Here is a 27,157-nt window from a genome sequence, read left to right on the forward strand (position 1 = left end):
AAAGGAACCTGCTGATAGAAAGCAGGAGGCTATCCTAAAGTCTATATATACACACACTGGTGTTATACTGAGACCAGCTATTGCTTCAGCGTGGATGTGCAGTGCTGCTGCTGCTTGGTCAGATTCCCTGTCAGAAAATATTGACACCCTGGACAGGGACACTATATTGCTAACCGTAGAGCATATAAAAGACTCAGTCTTGTACATGAGAGATGCACAGAGGGAGATCTGCCGGCTGGCATCTAGAATAAGTGCATTGTCCATTTCTGCTAGGAGAGGTTTATGGACTCGGCAGTGGACAGGGAATGCAGATTCTAAAAGGCACATGGAAGTTTTGCCTTATAAGGGTGAGGAGTTATTCGGGGATGGTCTCTCAGACCTTGTTTCCACAGCAACAGCTGGGAAGTCAGCATTTTTACCCCATGTCCCCTCACAGCCTAAGAAAGCGCCGTACTATCAGGTGCAGTCCTTTTGACCCCAGAAAAACAGGCGGGGAAAAGGCGGGTCCTTTCTGTCTAGAGCAGGCATTCCCAACTGCGGTCCTCAAGGCACACCAACAGTGCAGGTTTTAGTGATATCCAGGCTGCAGCACAGATGGTTAAATCATAACTGAGCTACTAATTAAGTCACCTGTGCGGAAGCCTGGATATCACTAAAACCTGCACTGTTAGTGTGCCTTGAGGACCGAGTTTGGGAATGCCTGGTCTAGAGGCAGAGGAAGGGGAAAAAAGCTGCACCACGCAGCAGGTTCCCAGGAACAAAAGTCCTCCCCCGCTTCTTCCAAATCCGCCGCATGACGGTGGGGCTTCACAGGCGGAGCCAGGTACGGTGGGGGGCCGCCTCAAAAATTTCAGCGATCAGTGGGTTCGCTCACAGGTGGATCCCTGGATCCTTCAAGTAGTATCTCAGGGGTACAAGCTGGATTTCGAGGCGACTCCCCCCCGCCGTTTCCTCAAATCGGCCTTACCGACAATTCCCTCGAGCAGGGAGGCTGTACTAGAGGCAATTCACAAGCTGTATTCCCAGCAGGTGATAGTCAAAGTACCCCTACTTCAACAAGGACGGGGTTACTATTCCACACTGTTTGTGGTACCGAAACCGGACGGTTCGGTGAGACCCATTTTAAATTTGAAATCCTTAAACACATACATAAAAAAAAAATCAAAGTTCAAGATGGAATCGCTCAGGGCGGTTATTGCAAGCCTGGACGAGGGGGATTACATGGTATCCCTGGACATCAAGGATGCTTACCTGCATGTCCCAATTTACCTTCCTCACCAGGAGTACCTCAGATTTGTGGTACAGGATTGCCATTACCAATTCCAGACACTACCGTTTGGACTGTCCACGGCACCGAGGGTGTTTACCAAGGTAATGGCAGAAATGATGATACTCCTTCGAAAAAAGGGAGTTTTAATTATCCCGTACTTGGACGATCTCCTAATAAAGGCGAGGTCCAGGGAGCAGTTACTGGTCGGAGTAGCACTATCTCGGGAAGTGCTACAACAGCATGGCTGGATTCTAAACATTCCAAAGTCACAACTGGTTCCTTCCACACGCTTACTGTTCCTGGGGATGATTCTGGACACAGAACAGAAAAAAGTGTTTCTCCCGCAGGAGAAAGCCAAGGAGCTGTCATCTCTAGTCAGAGACCTCCTAAAACCAAAACGGGTATCGGTGCATCACTGCACACGAGTCCTGGGAAAAATGGTGGCTTCGTACGAAGCAATTCCATTCGGCAGGTTCCATGCAAGGACCTTCCAGTGGGACCTCTTGGACAAGTGGTCGGGATCGCATCTTCAGATGCATCAACTGATAACCCTGTCTCCAAAGACCAGGGTGTCTCTACTGTGGTGGCTGCAGAGTGCTCATCTTCTAGTGTGCCGCAGATTCGGCATACAGGACTGGGTCCTGGTGACCACGGATGCCAGCCTTCGGGGCTGGGGCGCAGTCACACAGGGAAAAAATTTCCAGGGACTTTGGTCAGGTCAGGAGTCGTCCCTACACATAAACATTCTGGAACTGAGGGCCATTTACAATGCCCTAAGTCAGGCAAGGCCCCTGCTTCAAAACCAGCCGATTCTGATTCAATCAGACAACATCACGGCAGTCGCCCATGTAAACCGACAGGGCGGCACAAGAAGCAGGGTGGCCATGGCAGAAGCCACAAGGATTCTCCGATGGGCGGAAAATCACGTACTAGCACTGTCAGCAGTGTTCATTCCGGGAGTGGACAACTGGGAAGCAGACTTCCTCAGCAGACACGACCTACACCCGGGAGAGTGGGGACTTCATCCAGAAGTCTTCCTACTGTTGGTAAACCGCTGGGAAAGGCCACAGGTGGACATGATGGCGTCCCGCCTTAACAAGAAGCTAAAGAGATATTGCGCCAGGTCAAGGGACCCTCAGGCGATAGCTGTGGACGCTCTAGTGACACCGTGGGTGCACCAGTCGGTCTATGTGTTCCCTCCTCTGCCCCTCATACCAAAGGTACTGAGAATAATAAGAAGGCGAGGAGTAAGAACGATACTCGTGGTTCCGGATTGGCCAAGAAGAGCTTGGTACCCGGAACTTCAAGAAATGTTCTCAGAGGACCCATGGCCTCTACCGCTCAGACAGGATCTGCTACAGCAGGGGCCCTGTCTGTTCCAAGACTTACCGCGGCTGCATTTGACGGCATGGCGGTTGAATTCCGGATCCTAAAGGAAAAGGGCATTCCGGAGGAAGTCATTCCTACGCTGATAAAAGCCAGGAAAGAAGTAACCGCAAACCATTATCACCGCATTTGGCGAAAATATGTTGCGTGGTGTGAGGCCAGGAAGGCCCCTACAGAGGAATGTCAGCTGGGTCGTTTTCTGCACTTCCTACAGTCAGGAGTGACTATGGGCCTAAAATTGGGTTCCATTAAGGTCCAGATTTCGGCTCTGTCGATTTTCTTCCAGAAAGAACTGGCTTCACTGCCTGAAGTTCAGACTTTTGTAAAGGGAGTGCTTCATATTCAGCCCCCTTTTGTGCCTCCTGTGGCACCTTGGGATCTCAATGTGGTGTTGAGTTTCCTAAAATCACATTGGTTTGAACCACTTAAAACCGTGGATCTCAAATATCTCACGTGGAAAGTGGTCATGTTATTGGCCTTGGCTTCGGCCAGGCGTGTGTCAGAATTGGCGGCTTTGTCATGTAAAAGCCCTTATCTGATTTTCCATATGGATAGGGCAGAATTGAGGACTCGTCCCCAGTTTCTCCCTAAGGTGGTATCAGCTTTTCACTTGAACCAACCTATTGTGGTGCCTGCGGCTACTAAGGACTTGGAGGATTCCAAGTTACTGGACGTAGTCAGGGCCTTGAAAATGTATGTTTCCAGGACGGCTGGAGTCAGGAAAACTGACTCGCTTTTTATCCTGTATGCACCCAACAAAATAGGTGCTCCTGCTTCAAAGCAGACTATTGCTCGCTGGATTTGTAGCACAATTCAGCTGGCGCATTCTGCGGCTGGATTGCCGCATCCTAAATCAGTGAAAGCCCATTCCACGAGGAAGGTGGGCTCATCTTGGGTGGCTGCCCGAGGGGTCTCGGCTTTACAACTTTGCCGAGCTGCTACTTGGTCAGGGGCAAACACGTTTGCTAAATTCTACAAATTTGATACCCTGGCTGAGGAGGACCTTGAGTTCTCTCATTCGGTGCTGCAGAGTCATCCGCACTCTCCCGCCCGTTTGGGAGCTTTGGTATAATCCCCATGGTCCTTACGGAGTCCCCAGCATCCACTAGGACGTCAGAGAAAATAAGAATTTACTCACCGGTAATTCTATTTCTCGTAGTCCGTAGTGGATGCTGGGCGCCCATCCCAAGTGCGGATTGTCTGCAGTACTTGTATATAGTTATTGCCTAACTAAAGGGTTATTGTTGAGCCATCTGTTGAGAGGCTCAGTTGTATTTCATACTGTTAACTGGGTTAAATATCACGAGTTATACAGTGTGATTGGTGTGGCTGGTATGAGTCTTACCCGGGATTCAAAATCCTTCCTTATTGTGTCAGCTCTTCCGGGCACAGTATCCTAACTGAGGTCTGGAGGAGGGGCATAGAGGGAGGAGCCAGTGCACACCAGGTAGTACCAAATCTTTCTTTTAGTGTGCCCAGTCTCCTGCGGAGCCGTCTATTCCCCATGGTCCTTACGGAGTCCCCAGCATCCACTACGGACTACGAGAAATAGAATTACCGGTGAGTAAATTCTTATTTATTCCAAGCACCAATAGTACTAGATCTTGATTTAACCCTTCACAATTCCAAGAACAGGTCAGGGCATTAGATCCTATGTAATATACATTATATAATAGTTATCCATAGTGTAGTACAATGAACTTGGAACTGCAGATATAATGACATATACAGCATGTCACAGAAATTCTGTGATGGACCGTGTGGTATCTTCTATCTGCAGGTGCCATAGCTGGCCTGATTGACATTTCCTCTCACTGGATGACAGACCTAAAGGAAGGTTTTTGTGTACCGTGGTTTTGGTTTAACCATGAGCAGTGCTGTTGGAAGTCTAATAATGTGACGTTTGAGGACCGAAATAATTGTCCAGAGTGGAGAAGCTGGTCTCAACTAATAACTGGCCAAACTGAGGTAAGGCATTCACTGAAGCTCCTGAGATTACTCTGTAGGGATATTGGCTTCATAAGGTTATACAACTGGTAGTCTGTGGGTCAGATGAGACCAGATAAGACTTTTCTATTACACAGATCATTCTTAATACAGGTTGAGCATCCCATATCCAAATATTCCGAAATACAGAATTTTTCGAGTGAGACTGAAATAGTGAAACTTTTTGTTTTCTGATGGCTCAATGTACACAAACTTTGTTTAATACACAAAGTTATTAAAAATATTGTATTAAATGACCTTCAGGCTGTGTGTGTATAAGGTGTATATGAAACATAATTGCATTCTGTGCTTAGACTTGGGTCCCATCACCATGATATCTCATTATGGTATGCAATTATTCCAAAATACGGAAAAATCTGATATCCAAAATACTTCTGGTTCCAAGCATTTTGGATATGGGATACTCAACCTGTATGACATTGCACTCAAGTGGAAAAATTATATATGTGTGATTGCACCTTTTTAAATGCAGTTACTTTAGTTTGCTGTATTTCATTGTGGTTTTACATTTCTCTGACGTCCTAGTGGATGCTGGGTACTCCGTAAGGACCATGGGGAATAGCGGGCTCCGCAGGAGACTGGGCACTCTAAAAGAAAGATTAGGTACTATCTGGTGTGCACTGGCTCCTCCCTCTATGCCCCTCCTCCAGACCTCAGTTAGAATCTGTGCCCGGCCCGAGCTGGTTGCACACTAGGGGCTCTCCTGAGCTTCTAGTAAAGAAAGTATTTGTTAGGTTTATTATTTTCAGTGAGATCTGCTGGCAACAGACTCACTGCTACGAGGGACTAAGGGGAGAGAAGCGAACCTACCTGCTTCCAGCTAGCTTGGGCTTCTTAGGCTACTGGACACCATTAGCTCCAGAGGGATCGAACACAGGCCCAGCCTCGGTCGTCTGGTCCCGGAGCCGCGCCACCGTCCCCCTTACAGAGCCAGAAGCAAGAAGAACATCCTGAAAATCGGCGGCTGAAGACTTCGGTCTTCATTAAGGTAGCGCACAGCACTGCAGCTGTGCGCCATTGCTCCCTATGCACACCACATACTCCGGGCACTGATGGGTGCAGGGCGCTGGGGGGGGGGCGCCCTGGGCTGCAATTAGAGTACCTTACATTGGCAAATGGCACATAATATAGCCTAATAAGCTATATATGTGTGCAAAAATCCCCTGCCATAATATAAATATAAGAGCGGGAGAAGTCCGCCGAAAAAGGGGCGGGGCTATCTCCCTCAGCACACTGGCGCCATTTCCTCTTAACAGCTCCGCTGGAAGACAGCTCCCCAGGCTCTCCCCTGCAGTTTCCAGGCTCAAAGGGTAAAAAAGAGAGGGGGGGCACTAAATTTAGGCGCAAAACTGTATATGAAAAGCAGCTATAGGGATAAATCACTTTATGTTAGTGTAAATCCCTGATTAAATAGCGCTGTGGTGTGTGCTGGCATACTCTCTCTCTGTCTCCCCAAAGGACTTTGTGGGGTCCTGTCCTCAGTCAGAGCATTCCCTGTGTGTGTGCGGTGTGTCGGTACGGCTGTGTCGACATGTTTGATGAGGAGGCTTATGTGGAGGCGGAGCAGGTGCCGATAAATGTGATGTCACCCCCTGCGGGGCCGACACCAGAGTGGGTGGATATGTGGAAGGTATTAACCGACAGTGTCAACTCCATACATAAAAGGCTGGATGACGTAACAGCCGTGGGACAGCCGGCTTCTCAGCCCGCGCCTGCCCAGGCGTCTCAAAGGCCATTAGGGGCTCTAAAACGCCCGCTACCTCAGATGGCAGACACAGATGTCGACACGGAGTCTGACTCCAGTGTCGACGAGGATGAGACATATATACAATCCACTAGGGGCATCCGTTGCATGATTACGGCAATGAAAAATGTGTTACACATTTCTGACATTAACCCAAGTACCACTAAAAAGGGTATTATGTTTGGGGAGAAAAAGCAGCCAGTGTTTTTCCCCCCATCAGATGAGTTGAATGAAGTGTGTGAAGAAGCGTGGGCTTCCCCCGATAAGAAACTGGTAATTTCTAAAAAGTTACTGATGGCGTACCCTTTCCCTCCAGAGGATAGGTCACGTTGGGAGATATCCCCTAGGGTGGATAAGGCGCTCACACGTTTGTCAAAAAAGGTGGCACTGCCGTCTCAGGATACGGCCGCCTTGAAGGAGCCTGCTGATAGAAAGCAGGAGGCGATCCTGAAGTCTGTATATACACACTCAGGTACTATACTGAGACCTGCAATTGCCTCAGCATGGATGTGTAGTGCTGCTGCAGCGTGGTCTGATACCCCGTCAGATAATATTGATACCCTCGACAGGGATACTATTTTGCTAACCATAGAGCATATTAAAGACGTCGTCTTATATATGAGGGATGCACAGAGGGATATTTGCCGGCTGGCATCCAGAATTAATGCAATGTCCATTTCTGCCAGGAGGGTATTATGGACCAGGCAGTGGACAGGTGATGCTGATTCTAAAAGGCACATGGAAGTTCTGCCTTATAAGGGTGAGGAATTGTTTGGGGATGGTCTCTCGGACCTCGTATCCACAGCAACAGCTGGGAAGTCAACATTTCTACCTCAGGTTCCCTCACAGCCTAAGAAAGCACCGTATTATCAGGTACAGTCCTTTCGGCCTCAGAAAAGCAAGCGGGTCAAAGGCGCTTCCTTTCTGCCCAGAGGCAAGGGAAGAGGGAAAAAGCTGCACCAGACAGCCAGTTCCCAGGATCAAAAATCTTCCCCTGCTTCCTCTGAGTCCACCGCATGACGCTGGGGCTCCACAGGTGGAGCCAGGTGCGGTGGGGGCGCGTCTCCGGAACTTCAGCGACCAGTGGGCTCGCTCACAGGTGGATCCCTGGGTTCTGCAAGTAGTATCACAGGGATACAAGCTGGAGTTCGAGGCGACTCCCCCTCGCCGTTACCTCAAATCAACCTTGCCTGCTGCCCTCAGAGAAAGGGAGGTAGTACTGGCGGCAATTCACAAGCTGTATCTTCAGCAGGTGATAATCAAGGTACCCTTCCTTCAACAGGGACGGGGTTACTATTCCACAATGTTTGTGGTACCAAAACCAGACGGTTCGGTGAGACCCATTCTAAATTTGAAATCCTTGAACATTTATATAAAAAAGTTCAAGTTCAAGATGGAATCGCTCAGGGCGGTTATTGCAAGCCTGGAAGAGAGGGATTTTATGGTGTCATTGGACATCAAGGATGCTTACCTGCATGTCCCCATTTATCCACCCCACCAGGAGTACCTCAGGTTTGTGGTACAGGACTGTCATTACCAATTCCAGACGTTGCCGTTTGGTCTGTCCACGGCACCGCGGGTATTTACCAAGGTAATGGCCGAAATGATGATGCTCCTCCGAAAGAAGGGAGTCATGATTATTCCGTACTTGGACGATCTCCTTATAAAGGCGAGGTCCAAAGAGCAGTTGCTAGTCAGCGTAGCACTATCTCAGGAAGTGCTGCATCAGCACGGCTGGATTCTGAATATCCCAAAGTCGCAGCTGATTCCTGCGACGCGGCTGCTGTTCTTGGGCATGATTCTGGACACAGAACAGAAGAAGATCTTTCTCCCGGAGGAGAAGGCCCAGGAATTATCATCTCTGGTCAGGGACCTCCTGAAACCAAAGCAGGTGTCTGTGCATCACTGCACGCGAGTCCTGGGAAAGATGGTAGCTTCTTACGAAGCAATTCCCTTCGGCAGGTTCCATGCAAGGACCTTCCAGTGGTATCTGTTGGACAAGTGGTCCGGATCGCATCTCCAGATGCATCGGTTAATCACCCTGTCCCCGAGGGCCAGGGTGTCTCTGCTGTGGTGGCTGCAGAGTGCTCATCTGCTCGAAGGCCGCAGATTCGGCATACAGGACTGGGTCCTGGTGACCACGGATGCAAGCCTCCGAGGTTGGGGGGCAGTCACCCAGGGAAGAAACTTCCAAGGACAATGGTCGAGTCAGGAAACTTCCCTACACATAAATATTCTGGAACTAAGGGCCATTTACAACGCCCTGAGTCAAGCAGAACCCCTGCTTCAAAACTAACCGGTTCTGATTCAGTCAGACAACATCACAGCGGTCGCCCATGTAAACCGCCAGGGCGGCACAAGAAGCAGGGTGGCAATGGCAGAAGCCACAATGATTCTTCGATGGGCGGAGAATCACGTGCTAGCACTGTCAGCAGTGTTCATTCCGGGAGTGGACAACTGGGAAGCAGACTTCCTCAGCAGGCACGACCTCCACCTGGGAGAGTGGGGACTTCATCCAGAAGTCTTCCAGCTGATTGTAAACCGTTGGGAACTGCCACAGGTGGACATGATGGCTTCCCGCCTCAACAAAAAGCTAAAAAGATATTGCGCCAGGTCAAGGGACCCTCAGGCGATAGCTGTGGACGCTCTAGTGACACCGTGGGTGTACCAGTCGGTTTATGTGTTACCTCCTGTTCCTCTCATACCCAAGGTACTGAGGATAATAAGAAGGAGAGGAGTAAGAACTATACTCATTGTTCCGGATTGGCCAAGAAGAGCTTGGTACCCAGAACTTCAAGAAATGATCTCAGAGGACCCATGGCCTCTGCCGCTCAGACAGGACCTGCTGCAGCAGGGGCCCTGTCTGTTCCAAGACTTACCGCGGCTGCGTTTGACGGCATGGCGGTTGAACACCGGATCCTAAAGGAAAAGGGCATTCCGGAGGAAGTCATTCCTACGCTGATTAAAGCTAGGAAGGATGTGACCGCAAAACATTATCACCGCATATGGCGGAAATATGTTGCTTGGTGTGAGGCCAGGAAGGCCCCAACGGAGGAATTTCAGCTTGGTCGATTTCTGCACTTCCTACAGTCAGGGGTGACTATGGGCCTCAAATTGGGTTCCATTAAGGTCCAGATTTCGGCTCTGTTGATTTTCTTCCAAAAAGAACTGGCTTCACTGCCTGAAGTTCAGACATTTGTTAAAGGAGTGCTGCATATTCAACCCCCTTTTGTGCCTCCAGTGGCACCTTGGGATCTCAACGTGGTGTTGGATTTCCTAAAGTCGCATTGGTTTGAGCCACTTAAAACCGTGGAGCTAAAATATCTCCCGTGGAAAGTGGTCATGCTGTTGGCCTTGGCTTCGGCCAGGCGTGTGTCAGAATTGGCGGCTTTGTCATGTAAAAGCCCTTATCTGATTTTCCATATGGATAGGGCGGAATTGAGGACTCGTCCCCAATTTCTTCCTAAGGTGGTATCAGCGTTTCATTTGAACCAACCTATTGTGGTGCCTGCGGCTACTCGGGACTTGGAGGATTCCAAGTTGCTGGACGTAGTCAGGGCCCTGAAAATCTATGTTTCCAGGACGGCTAGAGTCAGGAAAACTGACTCGCTATTTATCCTGTATGCACCCAACAAGCTGGGTGCTCCTGCTTCAAAGCAGACTATTGCTCGCTGGATCTGTAGCACGATTCAACTTGCACATTCTGCGGCTGGACTGCCGCATCCTAAATCTGTAAAAGCCCATTCCACGAGGAAGGCGGGCTCTTCTTGGGCGGCTGCCCGAGGGGTCTCGGCTTTACAACTTTGCCGAGCTGCTACTTGGTCGGGTTCAAACACATTTGCAAAATTCTACAAGTTTGATACCCTGGCTGAGGAGGACCTTGAGTTTGCTCATTCGGTGCTGCAGAGTCATCCGCACTCTCGCGCCCGTTTGGGAGCTTTGGTATAATCCCCATGGTCCTTACGGAGTCCCCAGCATCCACTAGGACGTCAGAGAAAATAAGAATTTACTCACCGGTAATTCTATTTCTCGTAGTCCGTAGTGGATGCTGGGAGCCCGTCCCAAGTGCGGACTCTCTGCAATACATGTATATAGTTATTGCGTAACTAAAGGGTTTTTGTTATGAGCCATCTGTTCATGAGGCTCATTATTGTTTTCATACTGTTAACTGGGTATAGTTATCACAAGTTGTACGGTGTGATTGGTGTGGCTGGTATGAGTCTTACCCTGGATTCCAAATCCTTTCCTAGTAATGTCAGCTCTTCCGGGCACAGTTTCCCTAACTGAGGTCTGGAGGAGGGGCATAGAGGGAGGAGCCAGTGCACACCAGATAGTACCTAATCTTTCTTTTAGAGTGCCCAGTCTCCTGCGGAGTCCGCTATTCCCCATGGTCCTTACGGAGTACCCAGCATCCACTACGGACTACGAGAAATAGAATTACCGGTGAGTAAATTCTTATTTTCACAATTATATAGAGTTCTCCATGTAAAATATTCTCTAAAGGGTTTAGTCATTTATAACTGAGGTTTTAGAATAGTAACCTTGTTTTCAGCTTTCTGTGTTAACCATGGTCACTCCATGCTCACACCTGAATGCTTTACAGTTTACTGATCCTTGGAGAAATCTGGCGTAAATCCCTTTGCTCGTTCTCCAACATGCTGCTTTTTTCAGTTTTGTACTTACAGGAATATGATATGAATATTTATGTTTATATAATTAGAGAGACTACAATGAGAAGGCAATGCTTTGGAGACACAAGCCCTGTAGGCCAGGGAGCAGAAGCATTTGTAGATCAATGCGAGCTGGTCATGGCTGAAAGTTGTGATCATTGTTAAGTACTGTGCTATGAAAACTCAATAACTTAGGCTAGATGCAGCTGTGCCTCATATTGCTGATGGAAAATGCATTCATTAAAAAAGCTCCAGTTTTGCACGTGTGTAAAGCCATAACTATCGCAATTATCACCAGTAGAATACGCACCAAATTTACACTATGCATGTAACATTTTCTCACATGCTTTTCACAATTTATTTCTCTTACATCCTAAAATGCAGGGGTCCACATTAGTACCATGGGGTATAGACGGGTCCACCAGGAGCCATTGGCACTTTAAGAGTTCGAGAGTGTGGGCTGGCTCCTCCCTCTATGCCCCTCCTACCAGACTCTGTTAAGAAAATGTGCCCGGAGGAGCCTGTCACAGCTAGGGGAGCTCTCCAGAGTTTCTCTAGCAAAGTTTATTTTAGAGTTTATTATTTTACAGGGAGGCTGCTGGCAACAGCCTCCCTGCTTCGTGGGACTAAGGGTGGGAGCAGTGTCCACCCTGCAGGGTCTGAGCCACTATCTCCGCTGACAGGACACTGAGCTTCTGAGAGGATAGATCGTTCCCCACCACAGGAAATCGCTCACCCCAGCAGCATGCCGCCACCCCCTTTCAGAGCTGAAGATCAGTGGCGAGTGAGTCACCGACCCCCCTAGCAAGCGGGGGGCCGGTGTGAAGATGGCGGCATCAGGGTAGGAGCGCAGTTAGGCTCAGCGGTACATAGTGCTGTGCTGTGAGGGGTGCCCTGAGCCAGCGCCTACACCCTACACTGGTCACACAGCCTGTCGGGGTCCTGGGATCTCAGCCAGCATAAATCCTCAGGCCAGTATAATCCTATGAAGAGCGGGAAGACAGCGCCATTATGGGGGCAGAGCTTCTCCTCAGAGCGGACCCAGCAGTGTTCAGCGCCATTTTCCTGCCTGCACAGCGCTGTCCAGGAAGAGCAAGTCCCTCCACAGCAACGCCAGCTATCTCTCATGGTACCAGGGGGTTGTAGAAGTGGGGGGAGGCTGCAAAACAACTGTGTAACCTATTAAGGTGCACAGTCCGCGCTGATAGGGGCTCCCTTTATATTAAAAGTGCTGAGTGTGGGTTGGCTCAAATCTGTGTGTCTCTCTAGACATTCTTGGGGGTGAAACTGTCACAGCACCGACAGTGATGGCGGAAATGATGATTCTCCTCTGCAGACAGGGGGTGAACATAATCTGGACGATCTGTTGCGGTCCATAGCACTGTTACGATCTGTTACGGTCCATAGCACGCACGACCCAGCTTCTCAGGGAACATGGTTGGATCCTGAATCTTCCAAAATCACATTTGGAACCAACCAGGAGGTTGTCCTTTTTGGGAATGATCCTCAACACGGAGGTGCAGAGGGTGTTTCTCCGGCAGCGTCTACAGGTTATCCACAGTATAACAATGGGATATGATGGAGCGACAGCGGATTGGCACCAAACGATCACAAGCTATCAGTCTTCCCATAATGCAATGGGCTCATACATATATATCCCCGCCCACTGCCTCAGGCAAATCAGTTTTCTCTAACGTCCTAGTGGATGCTGGGGACTCCGTAAGGACCATGGGGAATAGACGGGCTCTGCAGGAGACTGGGCACTCTAAAGAAAGATTTAGTACTATCTGGTGTGCACTGGCTCCTCCCTCTATGCCACTCCTCCAGACCTCAGTTAGAATCTGTGCCCGGCCAGAGCTGGGTGCTTTTAGTGGGCTCTCCTGAGCTTACTAAGAAAGAAAGTATTTTAGTTAGGTTTTTTTATTTTCAGAGAGCTTCTGCTGGCAACAGACTCTCTGCTACGTGGGACTGAGGGGAGAGAAGCAAACCTACTAAATGCGGCTAGGTTGCGCTTCTTAGGCTACTGGACACCATTATTTCCAGAGTGATCGAACACAGGTACCTAACCTTGATCGTCCGTTCCCGGAGCCGCGCCGCCGTCCCCCTCGCAGAGCCAGAAGTACAGAAGCAGCAGAAGCATGAAGACATTGAAATCGGCGGCAGAAGACTCCTGTCTTCACTTAAGGTAGCGCACAGCACTGCAGCTGTGCGCCATTGCTCCCGCAGCACACCCACACACTCCGGTCACCGTAGGGTGCAGGGCGCAGGGGGGGGGCGCCCTGGGCAGCAATTAAGATACCTGATGGCAAAAATATGCATATATACAGTCAGGCACTGTATATATGTACGAGCCCCCGCCATTTTTACACATAAGAAGCGGGACAGAAGCCCGCCGCTGAGGGGGCGGGGCCTTCTTCCTCAGCACACCAGCGCCATTTTCTCTTCACCGCTCCGCTGGAAGGACGCTCCCCAGGCTCTCCCCTGCAGTAAACAGGTGCAATAGAGGGTAAAAAAGAGAGGGGGGGCACATAAATTTAGGCGCATAGGTATATAAAACAGCAGCTACTGGGTAAACACTAAGTACAGTGTAATCCCTGGGTTATATAGCGCTGGGGTGTGTGCTGGCATACTCTCTCTCTGTCTCACCAAAAGCCTTTGTGGGGTCCTTTCCTCAGTCAGAGCGTTCCCTGTGTGTGTGCGGTGTGTCGGTACGCCTGTGTCGACATGTTTGATGAGGAAGGATATACGTGGAGGCAGAACAAGTGCAGATAAATGTGGTGTCGCCGCCGACGGGGCCGACACCTGATTGGATGGATATGTGGAAGGTGTTAAATGATGATGTAAGCTCATTGCATAACAGATTGGATAAAGCTGTAGCCTTGGGACAGTTAGGGTCTCAACCCATGCCTGATCCTACAGCGCAGAGGCCGTTAGGGTCTCAAAAGCGCTCACTATCCCAGATAGTTGACACAGATGTCGACATGAGGATTTTTTTTTTGGTGTCGTTTTCTTCTTAAAGTGACCGGGATCCCAAATTAGTGCACCGCGTTCGCTCGCCATGCTTCGGGCATGGTGCCTTCGCTTCGCTCGGCACACTTTACCGTTCCAATCGTAGTCCACGTGGATCGTTAAGTATGGGCAAATTTAAAAAAAAAAAAAAACTCATGTCGACCTTTGGACCTGTCGACCTAGAAACCCTGTCGACCTAGTGACTGTCGACCTATAGTGGTCGACCTAAACATTGTCGACCTTCAGACCGGATCCCACTTCAGGGCCCTACACCCTTAACATGCTTATTTGGTATAGTGATTTTGCATGGAATAGCCCAGTATCTTACTTATGAGGGGCAACGCTCTACAAGAGGGGTGTGGTCGCACAGACCTTGTCTGCAATTGCTGGCAGATTAGCACCTGCAGTTCCACCCGCGGGAATAGGTTACACTATTAACCCATACATGCAGCTCCCTCCTTATGGTCAGCAGCTTTTACAAATATCCAGGCTCTTAAAACCAGGGTAGATACATCTATGTTACAGACTACACAAGATGAATTCAAATACCCCATATGATGATCAGATATACCTGACCTTATTGATGCATGAAGGCTATTCTGTCTCTGGAAGAATCAGCCAAAGCAGTGTCAAAATCTAAGGCACCTGTATTTAAACAGTGCTCCAGTGATGCAATGGCAGTGCGTGGTACTTATAAGACTTCGGGGTATATGCAATAGCGGGCGAAATCGCGGCAATTATCGCCGTTTTTTCAATTCGACCAAATTCGCCAGGTGAATTCCGGAAGGTGGCTTCCGGAATTCACCATATGCAATGAAAAACGGATTCGCCAGGGTCGCGGGCGAAAATCGGCCGATTTGGCGGATTTTGCCGCGATTTTTAAAAACGGGAAAAAACGGGGAAAAACCCGAAAAAAAAATGGCGTGGGGTCCCCCTCCAAAGCATAACCAGCCTCGGGCTCATCGAGCTGGTCCTGGTTCTAAAAATGCAGGGGAAAAATCGGCCAGGGATCCCCCGTATTTTTAAAACCAGCACCGGGCTCTGCGCCTGATGCTGGTGCCAAAAATACGGGGGACAAAACGAGTAGGGGTCCCCCGTATTTTAAACACCAGCATCGGGCTCCACTAGCTGGACAGATAATGCCACAGCCGGGGGTCACTTTTATGCCGTGCCCTGCGGCCGTGGCATCAAATATCCAACTAGTCACCCCTGGCCGGGGTACCCTGGGGGAGTGGGGACCCCTTCAATCAAGGGGTCCCCCCCCCCCAGCCACCCAAGGGCCAGGGGTGAAGCCCGAGGCTGTCCCCCCCCATCCAATGGGCTGCGGATGGGGGGGCTGATAGCCTTTGTGATAAAAAAAAAGATATTGTTTTTTCCATTAGTACTACAAGTCCCAGCAAGCCTCCCCCGCAAGCTGGTACTTGGAGAACCACAAGTACCAGCATGCGGGAGAAAAACGGGCCCGCTGGTACCTGTAGTACTACTGGGGAAAAAATACCCAAATAAAAACAGGACACACACACCTTGATAGTAAAACTTTATTTCATACGCCGACACACACATACTTACCTGTGTTGACACGCCGACTGCAACGATCTCCGACGATCCGAGGGTACCTGTCAAAAAATTATACTCACCTTCCAGCGTCCGTCCAGAGGTCCAGGTCCAGAGGTAAATCCACGTACTTTGTAAAATAAAAAAACGATCACCGAGCCATACCGGACTAGAAAGGGGTCCAATGTTTTCACATTACACTCCTTTCTCCCGAATGCCGGGACATCACGTGACTCCTGTCACTGATGTCCCTTCAGCCAATCAGGAAGCGCTACTGCCGTGGCGCTCACCTGATTGGCTGGACGCCGTCTGTACTCTGACAGCGCCTCGCAAAGCCGCTCCATTACTTTCAATGGTGGGAACTTAGCGGCTAGCGGTGGGGTCACCCGCCGGTCAGCCGCTGACCGGCGGGTGACCTCACCGCTAGCCGCTAAGTTCCCACCATTGAATATAATGGAGGGAGCAGTGCGATGCGCTGTCACAGCGAGCAGCCAATCAGGTGAGCGCAACGAAGTTGCGCTTCCTGATTGGCTTAGAGACCTGTCAGTGACAACTGTCACTGACGGATCTTAATCGTGGAAAGGTGTCCCATGTGTCAGCATGGGACACCTTTCAGTCCGTTTTTGGTGCGGGTAAATGCGTTTTCTTTTTTTGCCAAGTCCGTGGATTTATCTCTGGAGCCTGGTTAAGGTGAGTATATTGAACTTTGCTTTTCAGGTACCCCGGGATTCTACATGGAGAAGAGGACCGATGTCGGCGTGTGAACATAGGTAAGTATGTGTGTGTCGGCGTATGAAATAAAGTTTTACTATCAAGGTGTGTGTGTCCTGTTTTTATTTGGGTATTTTTTCCCCAGTAGTACTACAGGTACCAGCGGGCCCGTTTTTCTCCCGCATGCTGGTACTTGTGGTTCTCCAAGTACCAGCTTGCGGGGGAGGCTTGCTGGGACTTGTAGTACTAATGGAAAAAACAATATCTTTTTTTTTATCACAAAGGCTATCAGCCCCCCCATCCGCAGCCCATTGGATGGGGGGGGACAGCCTCGGGCTTCACCCCTGGCCCTTGGGTGGCTGGGGGGGGGGGACCCCTTGATTGAAGGGGTCCCCACTCCCCCAGGGTACCCCGGCCAGGGGTGACTAGTTGGATATTTGATGCCACGGCCGCAGGGCACGGCATAAAAGTGACCCCCGGCTGTGGCATTATCTGTCCAGCTAGTGGAGCCCGATGCTGGTGTTTAAAATACGGGGGACCCCTACTCGTTTTGTCCCCCGTATTTTTGGCACCAGCATCAGGCGCAGAGCCCGGTGCTGGTTTTAAAAATACGGGGGATCCCCTGTCAATTTTTTCCCCGCATTTTTAGAACCAGGACCAGCTCAATGAGCCCGAGGCTGGTTATGCTTTGGAGGGGGGACCCCACGCCATTTTTTTTTCTGATTTTACCGTTCCAGCAATAAAAAAATAAAAAATAAAAAAATAATATTTTAAAAAATATATAAATAATATTTGTGCCTCCCCCCAAAAAAAAAAAAAAACCTAATCCCTTCTAATATAAATAGATCTGCTATTCCTAAAAAAAAAAACACCAAAAAAAACATGTTTAAAATTTTTTTATTTGTTTTCACCCTCCAAAGTGTGGCGGAGTGAAAATCGCGAATTTGCTGTCTAAAAGCACTGCAGGCGAATTTCCAAACTTGAATTGAATATGCTGGAGGCGAATTGCAGCATCTGTACCATTGCAGAAAAGGCGAATTCGGAAAAAGGCGAATTGAGAAAAGGCGAATTTTGACGGGCCGTTTTTTTGCGAAAAATGACTGCACTGCATAGGCGAATTGATTTTTGGAGGCGAAAACGGCCCGGAATTCGCCTTTTTTGCCAATTCGCCCGCTATTGCATATACCCCAGTATCTGTTGAGCAATGCTAAAGGTTGTGAGTTCAAGCCTGGCATGGAGCAGCTTTGTTAACTGTTTTAGGGATTCTTACTATCCTTTTCCAGCTGCGGACTGTTCAAAAAGAGAAGTTCCTCCTAGAGTAGATGCACATGTTGTTCGACTTGTGCGTAAATCTATTTTACCATTGCCTTCTACTTCACTAAATGATGTCACAGATAGAAGAGTAGATAGTTTCTTAAAAAAAAAAAAAATCTCTCAGGGGCAGTGACAAGGCATGCTATGGCTTTAGCCTGGATGGCAATGGTAGAATGGGAGATGAACTAGATAATGGCCTCTCCCCTCCTACCAGAGAGCAGGAGTCTTATCAAGGCCGTATAAGACAAGCTGCGCAATATTTGAAGAAGCAACAATTGATATGGGTACGATTGCTTCTAAAGCATCAGCCTTGACAGTAGCTGCTTGTAGAGCAGTTTGGCTACGCACTTGGAAAGCGGATGCAGAATCCAAGAAAGCTTTTGAAGCGTTGCCTTTCACTGGTGATATTTTGTTTGGAAAACAATTGACAGATATTCTAGAATTGGAAGCTGAATCCAAAAAAGTCAGATTTCCGGCTAGTTATAACCCTAAGATTAGGGGTGCAAAATTTCGGCCATTTCGATGGCAAGGCAAAGCAAAAGTGAAAGAGGAGTCTAAACAACCCCAGTTCAATAAATCAGCCAGGGGTAGGAAGCAATGGGCTAGTGGGCCAGCTTCCAAGCCAGAACAGAAGCCATCAGTCTGAGGGTACGGGCCTCCGCCTGGAGGATTCCAGGGTTGGGGGCTGACTCCTTCAATTTGCACACATATGGCAGCAGTCGACGACAGATGCTTGGGTGCAGAAGGTGGTATTTCTTGGTTATGGTTTCCTCTTCAGGAGGCAGCCTCCTCAAAAGTTTTTTGCACCAGCCCGTCTCGAATAGAATCGAAAGCTAGGGCCTTGCAAAAAGCAGTTCAGAAATTACTTCAGTCTGGTGTAATTGTCCCAGTACGCCGACACAACGGGGACAGGGTTTTTACAATATTTTCTTGATTCAGAAACCAATTGTGTCGTTTCCGACCAATCCTCAATTTCAGAATGTTAAACAAATACATTTGGGTTCCAGGGTTCCACATGGAGACGTTACGCTCCGTAATTTTGCCCATGGAACCAGGAGTTTACATGGTATATCTAAATATACAGGATGCTTACCTACATGTGCCCATAGCACGGTCGCATCAATGTTACCTCAGGTTTGCTATCCTCCAGCAACATTTTCAGTTCCAAGCTTTTCCCTTCGGGCAAGCAACAGCACCCAGGGTATTTACCAAAATTATGGTGGTTATGGCAGCTTCTCTCCACAAGCAGGGGATAAGAATTTTTCCATACTTTGACGATCTTTTTATCCTAGCACAATCGCAGGAATTACTTTTGAGCCATCTTCAACAGACAATAGTTTGTCTACAAAGACACGGGTGGCTCATAAACTGGGAAAGGTCGTCTCTGAATCCGTCACAACGGATGGTTAATTTGGGGGCCATATTGGACTCAGGTCTACAGAGAATTTTCTTACCAGAGAAAAAGATATCCAAGGTGCAGGTAATGTGTCAGGAGTCGTTGCACAGTCAGACAATGTCAGTCCATGCAGCAATGGGACTGTTGGGTCTGATGGTATCAACCTTCAACATGATGGAATATGCACAATTCCACTCCAGGCCTCTACATCACCTTATTCTGACCAAATGGAACGGAAATTATTAGACAATAATAAAAAATAAAAAATAAACCACAGATGATAAATCAACCGGTAAACGTAAAAAGGTCTCTAGCTTGGTGGCTACAGACGAACCAGTTAAACAAGGGGAGACCCTTTTGAAAAAAGGAATGGAAAGTCCTGACAACAGGACTGGGGTGCGGTGCTCGAAAGCCTTTGGTTCCAGGGAAAATGGATCATAAAGGAAAGTCGCCTGCCAATAAATCTGTTGGAAATAAGGGCCATATATATATGACTCTAGTTCAGGCAAAGGACAGTTTGCAAGGAAGTCCAGTCTAAATCCACTCAGACAATGCAACAGCAGTAGCGTACCTCAATCATCAGGGAGGAGCTCACAGCAAAAGACTGGTGGAGGAAGTAACTCACTTACTAAGGTGGCCAGAGCTCCATCTCCCAGCATTGTCAGCATTGTCAGCAGTGTTTGTTCCAGGAACACTGAACTGGGAAGCAGTTTTTCTCAGTTGACACACCATTCAGGAAACCGAATGGGCAGTACATCCAGAAATGTTTCAGACCATAGTAAACAGATGGGGTCTGCCAGAGATAGATCTCATGGCATCTCGTATGAACAACAAAGTTCCATTATACAGATGAAGAACAAAGGATCCTGTAGCGATCCTTGTAGACGCACTGTCAGTGAATTGGAAGTTTCTTCTGGCATATCTGTTTCCCCCAATCTCCCTGTTACCCAGGGTAGTGAGAAAAATAAAGCAAGCAAAGGGAGCCATAATTCTGATAGCTCCAACTTGGCCCAGAAGGCATTGGTACACAGATCTACTAAGGATGTCTGTGGAAGCTCCAATACTGCTCCCTCAACGTCCAGATCTACTAATGCAGGGTCCTTGTTATCACAGCCATCTGGATCGTTTGTCTTTGATGGCGTGGCTATTGAGACCTCTATCCTAGAAGCTAGAGGATTTTCAAAACAGGTAATTCAAACTATGCTTAGAGCAAGAAAGCCTTCTTCAGCTCGTATTTATCATGGAATATGGCAAGCCTATATTCATTGGTGTAGTGAAAAAGTTTGAATCCAAGATCTTTTAAAGTATCCAGGATTTGGGATTTCCTTCAAACAGGATTGGATAAGGGGTTGAAGGTAGCTTCCTTGAGAGTTCAAGTATCAGCATTAACTGTATGGTTTCAGAGAAAGATGGCTGACTTACAGGATGTGCGTACTTTTTTTTCAGTGAGTTTTACACATTCAGCCTCCGTTTGTTCCTCCTGCAGCTCCCTGGGATTTGAATCTAGTTCTTAAAATCCTTCAGGGACCTCCGTTTGAACCACTTAAGAGAGCAGATCTTACTTAAATGGTTGACGGCTAAAGTGCTCTTTCTACTGGCAATGGCGTCAGCTAGAAGAGTGTCAGATTTAGGAGCACTGTCATGCAAGTCTCCTTTTCTAATATTTTTTCCAGATAAGGCAGTTCTCAGAACTAGATCTGGTTATCTTCCGAAGGTGGTTTCAAAGTTTCACCTTAACGAGGAGATTGTAGTTCCAGCTTTTCAGGTGTCGGGACTTTCTGCGGGAGAAGTGTCGCTGGACGTGGTCCGGGCGTTAAGAATCTACGTAGACCGTACTAGTGCCATCAGAAAAACAGATTCTCTCTTCATCCTCTATGGATTTCATAGAAGAGGATGGCCTGCTAGTAAACAAACGCTGGCAAGATGGTTCCGAATGGTAATTTCAGAAGCTTATTCCCGTGCTGATATCCCTACTCTGGCTAATGTCTCTGCTCACTGTACACGTAAGGTAGGTCCTTCATGGGCAGCACAACATGGGGCTTCAGCAGAACAGATTTGTAAGGCAGCCACATGGTCTTCCATTAACACTTTCATTAGACATTATGCCATGGATACTTTTGCCTCTCATGACGCTGAATTTGGGCGAAAGGTTCTCCTGTCTAATCAGGAGCGTCCCCACCACTAAAACTGGCTTTGGGAATCCCAATGTTATCCTGTGGATAACCTGTGGACCCAGCTGGAGAAATAGACGTTATGGTAAGAACTTACCGTTGATAACGTGATTTCTCCTATGTCCACAGGGGTCCCACCCTGACGCACCTGATTTGAGGATCTTTACAATCACTAAACCTCTTCCCTCTTGCATGGAAGGGTGTGCATTTGTGTTCTTATCGCCTGAATAGGTTTCTACCTGATGCTTCTGCCTAAATTGCTGTGGAAATAACTGATTTGACTGAGTCAGTGGGCGGGATTATAGGGAGAAGCCCCTGGAAGGCCAGAAAGCTGGTGACCGTTTGGTGCCATTTCCGCTGTCGCTTCGGCATATCCCAATGTTATTCTGTGGACATAGGAGAAATCACGTTATCAACGGTAAGGTCTTACCATAACGTCTATTTCGGCACCTACTAGGGACAGGAATCCCATATAGCTCATATGAAACCGGCTGCGCTGTTCTTAGAAGAAGCAGCAATGGATATGGGTACTATTGCTTACAAAGCGCCAGCCTTAACTGTAGCTGCTCGCAGAGCAATTTGGCTACGTACATGGAAAGCTGATTCAGAATCCAAGAAGGTTCTGGAATCTTTGCCTTTTGTTGGGAACATTCTCTTTGGTAAGAAATTGACAGATATTCTGGAGTCAGAAGCAGAATCCAAGAAGGTCAGGTTTCCTACCAGTTATAACCCTAAGCCTAGGGGTTCGGGGTTTCGGACATTTCGGTGGCAGGGTAAAACAAAAGGCAAAAATTATTCTAAGCAGACCCAGAACAATAAGTCTGGTAAAGCAAAGAAGCAATGGACCATCAGATGGCCAGCTTCCAAACCAGAACAGAAACCATCAGCCTGATGGTGCGCGCCTCCACCTGGGGGACCCCAATGTAGGGGGCTGACTTCTTCAGTTTTCACACTTATGGCATCAGTCGACAGCAGATGCTTGGGTGCAGGAAGTGCTATCTCTGGGTTATGTTTTCCCTTTCAAGAAGCAGCCTCCTCAAAGGTTTTTTTGCACCAGTCCGTCTCATATAGAGGCGAAGGCCAGAGCCCTGCAAGAAGCAGTTCAGAAATTGCTTCAGTCCGGGGTAATTGTTCCAGTACCACCGGCACAACCGGGGCAGGGTTTTTACTCCAACTATTTTTGGTTCAGAAGCCAAATGGGTAATTCTGGCCAATTCTCAATCTCAAAATGTTAAACAAATACATTTGGGTACCACGGTTCCACATGGAAATGTTACGCTCCATAGTTTTGGCCATGGAACCAGGGGATTACATGGTATCTCTGGATATACAGGATGCTTACCTGCATGTGCCTATAGCATTGTCCCATCAGTGTTACCTCAGGTTCGCCATCCTCCAGCAACATTTTCAGTTCCAGGCCTTACCCTTTGCGTTAGCCACAGCCCCCAGAGTATTTACCAAGATCATGGTGGTTATGGCAGCTTATCTCCGCAAGCAGGGGATAAGAATTTTTCCATACCTCGACGATCTTCTAATCCTGGCAAAATCCCAGGAATTGCTCTTGAGCCATCTCCAACAGACAATACATCAGAAACACGGATGGCTAAAAAATTGGGCAAAGTCGTCTCTGATTCTGTCACAATGGATGATTCACTTGGGGGTTGTATTGGATTCGAGTCTTCAGAAAATATTTTTACCTCTGGGAAAGATATCCAAGGTGCAGTTACAGACTCATGAATTGTTTCACAGTCAGACAATATCAATTTACGCAGCAATGCGAGTGATGGTTTTGATGGTGTCAACATTTGACATGGTGGAATATGCACAATTCCACTCAAGATCTCTATTCACCTCTTGCATGGAAGGGTGTGCATGTGTGTTCTTCTCGCCTGAATAGGGTTCTACATAATGCTCCTGCCTAAATGCTTTGGAATACAACTGATTTGCCTGAGGCAGTGGGAGGACTGAAAGCTTGTGATCGTTTGGTGCCAATCCGCTGTCGCTCCATCATATCCCATTGTTTTATTGTGGAAACCTGTGGACGTAGGAGAAATACCATTATCAACGACAAGTTCTTACCATAACGTATATTTCTTCCAGAGGAAAAGGCGTTTGGTGATTCAAATGATGGTCCGGGATGTCCTGAAGCCAGCCCGGCTGTCAGTTCATCGGTGCATATTTGCCTTTTGGGGAAGATGGTGGCCTCTTACGAGGCTCTACATTACGGGAGGTTTCACGCTCGGTCCTTCCAACTGGATCTCCTGGACTCCTCTGGTGGCTGCAATTACCTCACCTTCTGGAGGGCCGCAGGTCCGGGATTTAGGACTGGATCCTTCTAACCACGGATGCAAGTCTTTGGGGCTGGGGTGCAGTCACTCAAGGGGTATCCTTCCATGGAAGGTGGTCAAGTCTGGAAGCCGGCCTGCTGATAAACATTTTGAAACTAAGAGCTGTCTACAACGGTCTTCTCCAAGCGGCCCATCTTCTGAGAAATCGGGCCATTCAGGTGCAGTCGGACAATGTGACAACAGTGGCTTACATAAACCGACAGGGCGGAACGAAGAGCAGAGCTGCAATGGCAGAGGTAACAAGAATCATCCTCTAGGCAGAAAAACATGCGTTGTCGCTGTCAGCAATCTTCATTACGGAAGTAGACAACTGGGAAGCGGACTTCCTCAGCAGACACCATCCAGGAGAGTGGGGCCTCCACCCAGAGGTGTTCGCAGAGGTAAGAAGTCTTTGGGTTGTACCTCAAATCGACATGATGGCCTCCAGCCTCAACAAGAAGCTTCGGCGGTATTGTTCTAGGTCGAGGGACCCGCAAGCAGTGGCGGTGGACACCCTAGTGACTCCGTGAGTGTTCCAGTCGGTGTACGTGTTTCTTCCACTTCCACTCATCCCAAGAGTTCTAAAGCTCATAAGGAGAACAAGGGTTCAAGCGATCCTCCTTGCTTCAGTCTGGCCAAGAAGGGCTTGGTACGCGGATCTTCTGAATCTACTGCACAGGACCTGCTGCAGCAGGGACCGTTCGCCTATCAAGACTTACCGCGGCTACGTTTGACGGCATGGAGGTTGAACGCCTGATACTAGCTCTAAAGGGCATTCCGAACAAGGTTATTCCTACCCTGATACAAGCTAGGAAAGGAGTAACGTCTAAATATTACCATCGAATTTGGAAAAAATATGTATCTTGGTGTGAATCCAAGATATTTCCTGCGGTGGAGTTTCAACTAGGACGGTTTCTCCTCTTCCTACAAGCCGGTGTGGATATGGGCCTGAAGTTGGGATCTGTGAAGGTCCAGATTTCGGCCCTATCCTTTTTCTTCTAGAAACAATTGGCTGCCCTCCCTGAGGTTCTGACCTTTTTTGAAGGGAGTTCTGCACATCCAACCTCCCTTTGTACCACCTACGGCGCCTTGGGACCTTTAACGTGGTGTTGCAGTTCCTCCATTTGGACTGGTTCGAGCCTCTACAGGAGGTTGAGGTCAAATTTCTTACGTGGAAGGCTGTCACTTTGTTTGCCTTAGCTTCTGCCAGACGTGTGTCGTTGTTGGGTGCTTTGTCATGTAAAAGCCCATTTTTGATCTGCCATGAAGATAGAGCTGAGCTCCGGACACGTCAGCAGTTTCTTCCGAAGGTTGTGTCGGCATTTCATATCAACCAACCTATTGTGGTGCAATTTGCGACTGACTCCTCAATCCCATCAAAGTCCTTAGATGTTGTAAGGGCTCTAAAGATCTATGTGAGGAGGACTGCTCGTCACGTAAAATCGGACTCTGTTTGTCCTGTATGATCCCAAGAAAATTTGGTGTCCTGCTTCTAAGCAGACAATCTCTCGCTGGATTAGGTTCACTATCCATCATGCGTAATCTACGGCAGGCTTGCCGTGTCCTACATCTGTCAAGGCCCACTCTACTCGTAAAGTGGGTTCTTCCTGGGCAGCTGCCCGGGGTGTCTCGGCGTTACAACTTTGCCGAGCTGCAACTTGGTCTGGGTCGAACACGTTCTACAAGTTCGATACTTTGGCCTCTGATAATCTGAAGTTCAGTCAATCAGTTCTGCAGGAGCCTCCGCGCTCTCCCTTCCGTTCTGGGAGCTTTGGTACATCCCCATGGTACTAATGTGGACCCCAGCATCCTCTAGGACGTAAGAGAAAATAGGATTTTGGTTACGTACCGGTAAATCCTTTTCTCGTAGTCCGTGGAGGATGCTGGGCGCCAGCCCAGCGCTTCGTTTTTCTGCTTTCATTATTTGGTTCAGTACAACTTCGTTTTGTTAAGTATTGCATTGTTACTTGGTAAGGAATGTTTCAGCTGTTGCTGAGTTTTCTAGCTAAATTAGCTTGATGTGCCTTGTATGTCTGGTAGGAGGGGCATAGAGGGAGGAGCCAGCCCACACTCTCAAACTCTTAAAGTGCCAATGACTCCTGGTGGACCCGTCGATACCCCATGGTATTAATGTGGACCCCGCGTCCTCTACGGACTACGAGAAAAGGATTTACCGGTAGGTAACCAAAATCCTATTTTTGCTTGAAAAATTACATATTAAATATTAGGTGTCAATAAAACGTATCTCTGAATACAGCTAGAGCAACTCTCCATCTCATGTATGAAAAATAAAATGTATAAAAATTGCTAAACACATACTCGAAAATACTGCATGAGCAGGGATCAACGCACATATCAACATGAGCAGTGCCTTTACAGTCAGCCAATCAGAAGCTGTTTGATAGTGCTAACGACTGCAGTTATCATTTTCTTTTTTACATTTAGCCTCAAACAAGCAAAAATGCTAGGTCTTTCACAGGCACGTAAGCGTCTGCCTGCCAGTCTCCATGTATTTGCATCTGCACAAACATGCCTTTACTATAATTAGTTTATCTATGTATGCCCCTTCCCTGACATGTCTCACCTTTCCAGGTTAAAGCCAAGCATAGGTGCTCGAATCCTGCATATCTGCATAGGCATGTAATCCTCTCGCTACATTTCTGAGATTATATGTAAGGCACACTACGCAAACTGGTGTAGGACCTTATAGTTTAACTCTCTAGGGCAGAGGTTCCCAAACTGTGTGCTGTGGCTCCCTGGGGTGGTCCAGGACCAATTCAAATTATTCATGGTCAATATAATAGGCAAAACCAGTGCTGGTGGCTTCCAGTCATAAAATATGTGGCCAAACAGAAGCAAATCTTGTCCCTCACCACACAACTGACCCTAAGGATGACATATAAACGCAATCTACTTAATGTAATATTTCTTTCTAAATTTCTCTAACGTCCTAGTGGATGATGGGGACTCCGTAAGAACCATGGGGAATAGACGGGCTCCGCAGGAGACAGGGCACTTTAAGAAAGAATTTGGATACTGGTGTGCTCTGGCTCCTCCCTCTATGTCCCTCCTCAAGACCTCAGTTTGAATCTGTGCCCGGACGAGCTGGGTGCTACTTAGTGAGCTCTCCTGAGCTTGCTAAAAAGAAAGTATTTTGTTAGGATTTTTTGTTTTCAGAGAGATCTGCTGGCAACAGACTCTCTGCTATGTGGGACTGAGGGGAGAGAAGCAGCCCTACTCGCTAGAAGATAGGTCCTGCTTTTTAGGCTACTGGACACCATTAGCTCCAGAGGGATCGTACACAGGAACACACCCTTGGTCGTCCGATCCCGGAGCCGCGCTGCCGTTCCCCTCGCAGAGCCAGAAGACAGAAGCCGGCGTGAGAAGCAAGAAGACTTCGAAATCGGCGGCAGAAGACTCCAGTCTTCATATGAGGTAGCGCACAGCACTGCAGCTGTGCGCCATTGCTCCCACACTAAACCCACACACTCCGGTCACTGTAGGGTGCAGGCGCGTGGGGGGCGCCCTGGGCAGCAATTGGCAACCTCTTGGCAAAAGCAGCATATATACAGTTGGGCACTGTATATATGCATGAGCC

At 48.3% G+C, this 27,157-nt stretch overlaps 1 protein-coding gene across 9 annotated transcripts in view; it reads left to right on the forward strand.

The window, feature by feature from the left end:
* The window catches only part of LOC134948811 (H(+)/Cl(-) exchange transporter 5-like), a 389,251-nt gene that overhangs the window by 177,657 nt on the left and 184,437 nt on the right, over window positions 1–27,157 (forward strand). For all 9 annotated transcript variants that reach the window (XM_063937054.1, XM_063937053.1, XM_063937050.1 and 6 more), the window contains one exon: window positions 4,437–4,624. In XM_063937054.1, the coding sequence (XP_063793124.1) occupies window positions 4,437–4,624 (188 nt within the window). The remainder of the gene's footprint in view (window positions 1–4,436; window positions 4,625–27,157) is intronic.

Source organism: Pseudophryne corroboree, chromosome 8, assembly GCF_028390025.1.
Source record: "Pseudophryne corroboree isolate aPseCor3 chromosome 8, aPseCor3.hap2, whole genome shotgun sequence".
NCBI classification, from domain to species: Eukaryota; Metazoa; Chordata; class Amphibia; order Anura; family Myobatrachidae; genus Pseudophryne; species Pseudophryne corroboree.